We start from the raw sequence: 7,966 nt of genomic DNA on the forward strand, positions 1-7,966 counted from the left end.
TGAAATGGACTCAAACATCCAACAATACCGTCACTTAATGCAGTTTACCCATTACTCTATCAGTACGTGATGTTTATATCAAAAAAGCCTACCTTTTTACTGGACCACCATACCCATTCTTTGTTTTCATTCATAACCAAAGTATAACATATGGTTTTGTAAGGACTGCACGCGAGTCACCCCGAACACATATACACATGTCAGCTCATAAATGTATACTGGGATGATAAAATGGTAAAGTACTCGCACAATGAAAGGAAGAAAGCTATGTCACAATTATACGAGCTTCATAATGCGCGAATTCTGTAAAATGCGGTACTCTTAGCATTATTCAAACGAAAACAACTTTTGTCACTTTAACATATTGGGGTTAAATAACTGTACTTGTGGGGGTTTCATTCCAAACAGAATTATGCAAATGAGAGAGACAGTCTATTTGGGAGAATTAAGTAAATTATGACGTCACATTACAGTAATTTTGTTCAATGTAGCCCCGAACTATAAGTATTTAATTATTATTTCTGTCACGTGACCGTTTAGCAATGAATTTTAATTTTGTTTTCAATAGAGGCATATTTTTCTAACCTGTATGAACGATCGACTTAACAGAAATATAATCCTTACTATAAACATAAGAGAACTGTACTGGTTGCATACATTACCAGTCTCCTTTTTACTGGGGATTAGTTCGGATCTCATTCTGTAGTCAACAACAAAGGGCGGTGATCACTCTTCTGAGTACAGGCATAATCGGTAGATGTCATCGAATGCTGCACATCTAGCAGTCGGTCTCGTTGGAAAGAGAAATGACCTCACAAGGTTTCAAGATGCTTTCGTCGGCAATTCTAGTACTGCTTCTTGTCTTCGGACAGGCTGTAGGTGAGTGATACAGTTATAGACCAAATTTATTCGTGAAACTTGAAATAATTTGTGGAAGTGAACATGAAAATTCCTCGTGATATCTTTCATTTGCACGCTAAGCGTTATTCGCAACTTTTATGTATTGAACAGAATAAACACAGAACGGACAATATTAAATTCGGAATTTTTCTAATTAATATCAAATGTTGATGTTTAGGCTAAATATGTATAAACGGGTTCATAATAATTTCGTTGAGCCAAATTAGAACATTTTTTCTGATCTTGTTTCAGTGATCCTATTTTGTCAGGAATTTGATTAAAAATGTTGAGGAAATTGACATAATTATTTTTCATAAGGATTGCAGATGAATATTTTCTAGGTTTCAGGAAATCTGTTCAATATAAGGACTCTTACTTTCAACAGTATAATACGAATAGGTTAGCAGCCAAGATTTTAATCAGTGTTTACTATGCTAGGGACTCTACTGATGAGTGCGACGTTTTTTTCAAAAAAACAATTTATGATGAAATTAGTCATCACGTCTTTAATAGAAAACAATTGAAACATCTACCAAGGCCGTTTATCAAATCTGATACATTAGAGAGCTTTTATTGGCAGTTTTGCCTTTGTTCGTCACTTTTATATGTTTGCAGTACAATTACCGTATACATTATATAGTGTAGGTGTTCATTTCCTGTGTTCCATAATCTAGTAAGACTCTGTAAGTATTACTGATAACGCTTTGTCACCATGGTTGATTTTGCAGTTAGGAATTACCAACGAAAAATAGGGACGTGCATTATTAAGGCAATAAAAGTTTTTTATCATTTTAGTTTTTCTATGAGTGTGATCGATACTGTCGATTTCACGTCGAGACTTAAAATGAAGGTAGGGTAGATATTTGACAATTTATGTCATTCCTATGTAACACTATTTGATTAAAATATTCACATGAAATACAATATTGTCACTTAACATAGCGCGAGAGTAACGTTACATGTTGTAAAATAAGATTGATTTTAGCCCCAGGATCATTACTTTCAGGGTAGAAATCGATCTTTGAAAAAAAAAACTCAAGTTTGCCTGAGCGAATGTTTGTTTCATTAAATATTGTGACTTTTATGCCGAAAGGTATTCACATAATTCCAAAATATCATTTTCATCACCTTGTTGATTTACGTTAGCCAGGACTCTTCTAAGAGAAGAACGGAGGAATTGGTTATGTAGATGTTGATTGATTACTGGTATAGGTTTCCATGTTTGTCTCCAAGGTTATTGTACTTGTTGTTGAAGTGTCAACTGGATCTAACCGATCTACCTTGAGTCAGTAGCACAATAATAAGTGCAAGTGAACATTGACATGAGTGGTCGAATATGGATTTTAAAGCTACCGGTATTTGGTTTGTGATATTTTAATGGGCGAATTTGGGAACGGAAGCTTGTCCATGACAAATTTGATGCACTCAATACGTTTAACAGGATACTAGTAATATGACAACATCTTCAAAATTGACGTAGAAGGCAATTCGCTGCGGTGTTTAGATTTTCTCCATTCCAGTACGCAATCGAAGAGCTTGGTTGTTGTTTTTTTGCATTCGAAACTCAGTATATGTTGTGCTTTGTAGTCATAAATCACCCATATAAGCAACCATTAATGTTATCATCCATGTATATGTACATTTGTCCGAATGGATCGATACGCACAGCATGGTCTTCTTTTCCATGACTAGGCTGCTTATCACAGAGCTAGATACGTGCACATCCTTTCGCCTCTTAATGTGTCCAATGTAATAACTTACCTTCAAATTCATGCGACCATGAATATGAGTGCATATTTTCATAAGAAGAGTGACTCACTATTGTAACGTTAACAGCCATGATCACTTAATGTCACAAAGAAATTAGACTAGTATTTCTAGCAATGGCAAATATTAAGTGTGTGCATTGCTGATATTGCTGATATTATATCTAACTGTAACTGTTACTGTAACCATGGTAACTTCAACAATGTCAGTCACTGTTGTTGTTAGTCAGGAGACTAACGTCAAAACCAGTCTCTGAACTCATTTTCATTTCGTTCTTCGGAATGAAGGCTAGAAATATATGGAATACTATCTACAATAAGTTGTCTACTAGTATTTTCCCTCCGCACATGAATTAATAACAATGAAATTAGCTTTAATTAATTTGATTGACTCGTAGCAATATTAAGCTTGTCCAAGGAAAGACAAACGCCTGACGTAAGTCTTCTCTAGGGATCACATCGACTCATTACTAACGCCGTAACAATAAAGAAATAGACGTTTCTTTGATTAATTTTAAATTCAATTACCTTTGAAAATGATAATAAATGAATATTGACTTTTTATTAGTGTCGCCAGGGGGATGTGATTAAACACTTTAACCCGGTCTTTTGATGAAAGACGTTGTTTTCGAACCGTATACTTCCCCAGACATTGATTGTATTCAAAGCACATAATTAAAAGTACCAGTTACCAATATAGAACCAATGAAATTTGATATTTACTAGTTTCGATTATTCATAAACAAATAATATTGCTCTTTAGATTAAGACGCTTTTGAAGTATTATACAAAATGTACACTTAAAATGTACACGTATTGCACTTAAGGTGTACACGTATTACACTTAAGATGACACGTAATGCACTTGAGATGTAAACTCAACAGACTTAAAATCTTAAAATGTAGACATAACATACTTAAGATGCAAATGTAACATACATTACCCCGCTGACCATTTGCATATAATACTCATTACACACACACACACACTCACACACGCGCGCACGCACACACACACACACACACACACACACACACATACATACATACATACATACATACATACATACATACATACATACATACATACATACATACATACATACATACATACATACATACATACATACATACATACATACATACATACATACATACATACATACATACATAAATTATATATTATGAAATATCTTGATATAGTTGAGCAATTTAAACATTATGGAACCAGTGTTGACATTATTAGCTAAAACATATTATACCCCGTTTAGACAAATCAATATTCCTGGTGGAGTCACAACAGGTGTGACTTGTTTTATTAGTTTCCTTGCAAATAGTCTGGCTAGAAAGTCAATTGACAATTTTTACAAAATCAATATAATCTGAATAGATTAGAAGGATATTCAGAAAGTCGTCTGTGGCAATTCAACCATTCGTATTTGTCAAATATATTATTCACAAAACAGTATCCACTGGTAAGATTGGCCTGAATTAAAGAAGTTGATGTCTGAGCATATATTAAAATCGGGGAAAGTTATGGGTAAAATATTGCAAATGTTCATTGGAGCAAAATATAATTGTTTAGAGCCTTCTAAGCCCTAGATGATCGAAATTAAATCCTGGAAAGTCGATAAAGTTGATTGTGTTTAAACTGAAAAGGATTTTTATCGACACTTTCTATTTAATAAGTAATATGATTGTAGATTTTCTTAATCTAAACTTTGATTTTGAATTACAACCCTTGCAGCAGTTGTTGTAAGTTGTCTCTGTCTCAGTGATAGACAATCAAATCTGGTTCTGTTGAAGGTGCCGAAAAGTCTTCTCCTTATCACAATATCAAAATGGCATGCATTCATACAAAACAACATCCAGTAGCTTTTATGTATGTAGGTTCACGACATGTTCTTATCAGTTTCCGTATATCTGTGAAAGTTATTAGTCATATAGTTGTTTATAGCACCCACTAAAGTTATTTACACTACCACTGACCTACCTGTAACCAGTAAGAAAATAAGTCTGTACTCAACACAGATAAATATGGTATGATAATGGGACATTGATATTTTGACCTTCCGGTAGTGATGTTCGATTAACATGACATGTAGACAAAGGATTAGAGATATGACATATTATTGATACTACCATTGCAGGAGTTATATATATGATATAGAAACGCCTGTGATCACAACGTCGTTTTATCAGTGGTGGACAATGAAAACTTGCTTTGAAGGTGCCGAAAAAAAGTCTACTTCTTATCACTATCAAACTGACAAACATAGTAGATACAAAAACAACACCGGACCCCTCTGATGTAGGTTCATGCACATACATGTACTTGTCTGTGATTCACACGACTCTTTTATCAGTTTGTCTGAGTTAGATAAAAGAGTCGCTTTATCACAAATGGGACATGTTTCCACCAATTCACTGTGCTATTAGTTAAACCTCGTATATATTCTAAATTGTCTACAAAATGGATCTTTTGTGCTCCAATATTGTGATTTCCTGAAGAACGATAAATCCGATTTCAGTGATACATACCAAAAGAACAAACCATTCATTCGTTCGTAGTGCAGAGTGGTGCACATAAAGGTAAAACTCAAATTTCTAGATTTCGTAATCTCTCGCGTTATTTTACACTGTACTTCAAGTTAAACCGAGATAATGTGATATCTACTAATCTATTTAGAGTCGACTAGTAATAATAGAGATGTCAATATGCGGATATTTAATATAACGATATAATATAGTAGATAAATATAATAACCCAGTCTCGCTATTTTTAACTCCGAGTCGGTAAAGTTTAAGTGGTGAATGTTTATTCAAAGGTCGGATTACTTTCCCAGCTGATAAATAAAAATGGAAGAATGAGATCGTTCATGTTGATTTTACCGCCATTATCGATGATGGTTTGAAAATAGATGAGCTTTCAATATTATACTTCTTAAAGAGATGAAATGTAAGGTATATATCGTATACAAATGTACCGTAACGGTTTGTCTTCAATAATATTATATACTTGTATCGACCATTTTAAACTTAATTCTCCGTATCAAGTTATAAGGAAAACATACACGTAATTAAAGACACGTTTTAAACTCTTGTCGAACTTAAAGTGCTCCCTGTTTGTATTAAACACATACCAACCATCTATCTGATTTCATGTGCAATTTTTTAACTATTAGAACAATTAACCTGCTGGGGGGGGGGGGGTCTTCTCTATCTTGTATTAAAGGTGTCGTCTATTCACTGAAACAAGACTATCCTCAGTAGCTATATTAGATATGTACAGTCAGGAATAACCGTCCATCGGGAAAGTTATTCCGACTGGGCAGAAATTTACATGAATTACAAAAAAATCTTCTTCTTTTTTCTCAAAGTGAGCCTTCATGTTAAAGCAAGCCAAATGAATGATAACAAAATCTTTTAATTGATTCGGTTATAATTACATAACTTAGGCGGGGAAAAATAATCGTGTGTTTCCAATAGTGTGGCCTCAGGAAATTTATCATCGACCCTCTAGGGAGCTTCCATTGCAACCTCAGTAGTAAGCGCATAGGATTAAAGCATTCACATTATAACCTGTATTCTGTCAGGTCCCCAATTATATATATCTGGGTTGAGTGGGACACAATCTTGGTTCATATCATGCCTAAGGACTTTAGCCATTCCGAAATATACTGCGGGGGGGGGGGGGGGGGGGGGCAAGGCTCGAAACTACAACCTGCAGATTCCAAGCCTGCAACTATAACCAATTGTGTGTGTGTGTGTGTGTGTGTGTGTGGGTGTGTGTGTGTGTGTGTGTGTGTGTGTGTGTGTGTGTGTGTGTGTGTGTGTGTGTGTGTGTGTGTGTGTGTGTGTGTGTGTGTGGCTATAGTTCCAATCACAACCATGATCGTTGGAGTGAAATCCCTAGAAATGTCTCAGGAAATTCCTAGAAATGTCTCAGTGGCAATTGCATGCCAATAATTCATTGGAACACTTCAATTTTTCGTAAACAATGAAAGTGTATTGTTGCAGTAGTAATTGTGGGTGATACTTCCATGGTTACAATGATAATCTCTAAAATAAAATATATAACCAACGTACTGGGAGCAAACGTCTCTGTTTTCAAATATCTGAACCAACCTTCATTCATTTGCAGGAATACTGGAAATCAAGGCACATCCCAAGATACAACTGTTAGCAGATCTCACAAATAATTACAACAAGATACTACGACCCGTCTATAATGATTCAACTACTATTAATGTTACATTTGGTATGGCGTTAAACCAAATCATCAATGTGGTCAGTATATATTTTCAATCCTTCTGACGTTTCCGCGCCAAATTTTCTAAATTCGCCAATGATATTGAATTGAAGATTAACAAGTAGTAAAATAGATCACCTTTAATAATCCGTGAACCTGTAACTTTATTTGGTTGCTAAATAAGGTTTGATGGTTTGATGGAAAAACGAGGTTTAAACACTCCTCCATGGGTGAAAGGAGCAAAATAGCATTTGATTGACGTAAATACGTTATGATCATGAACGGCAACCGTGTCGAGCCAGAGCAACAACAAAATTAATAGTCTATAACTGAGCCGGAAATTGTTCAACAAAGGCAGATTGTCCGTGCTTATTCGATTCACTTGTGCCGGACTTTAGACAACTAAAAGAACGTAACAGACTAGCAACGCCTATTGTATTAGGTGTCAATGGGGCTCTAATCTCTCTTCCTACTATCAAGATCGTCCTTCAAGCATAACTTTTGTTTTCAACTCTCTCCGAAGACTGCCGAACCTTGTGCATGTTCTTTTCGTGGTCTGAGACACTACTCATGACGCAAGCATAAAGCTGTTTTTATACAATTGTTCAGTGGGAGGGCAGTTATTTTCGATCGATAGTGGGAGGGGGAGCAAACAAGGAGTAAGTTTAGTGGGTGGGAAAGTCCTGATTTTAATACATTTTCATCTAACAGAACATCTAAGTTGCATTTAATAAGTGTGATATATATGAATTATATTAAATTATTAATATCACGGTTATTAAAGTGTCATAATACATAGACTATTTGTTGTTGTTGCAAACCTGACTACGGTAGGTGGTGAATGATAGATGATTCAGTTATCATTTGTCATTGCAGTAATGGACTGCATTTTTAATGGACACTGTAAATTGTGAATGGTTCCCTAATAATGATTGATGCCCAGTTTATATTCATTATTTTACAATGGGTCGTTCTTTTTGTTATCAACATAATTCTCAACGTCATCAATATCCCATAATGAATGAAGTGAAAAAATCTTTTAATGCAT

The 7,966-nt window shown here is 34.9% G+C and overlaps 1 protein-coding gene across 1 annotated transcript in view; it reads left to right on the plus strand.

Annotated features, from left to right (window-relative positions):
- The first annotated feature begins 806 nt into the window (after positions 1-806).
- Positions 807-7,966, plus strand: part of LOC144452422 (neuronal acetylcholine receptor subunit alpha-10-like) — a 12,735-nt gene continuing 5,575 nt past the window's right edge. Inside the window, exons 1-2 of the mRNA XM_078143513.1 lie at positions 807-879; positions 6,811-6,956. Of these exons, the coding sequence (XP_077999639.1) occupies positions 807-879; positions 6,811-6,956 (219 nt within the window). The remainder of the gene's footprint in view (positions 880-6,810; positions 6,957-7,966) is intronic.

The sequence above is a fragment of the Glandiceps talaboti genome, chromosome 22, assembly GCF_964340395.1.
Source record: "Glandiceps talaboti chromosome 22, keGlaTala1.1, whole genome shotgun sequence".
Taxonomy (NCBI): Eukaryota; Metazoa; Hemichordata; class Enteropneusta; family Spengelidae; genus Glandiceps; species Glandiceps talaboti.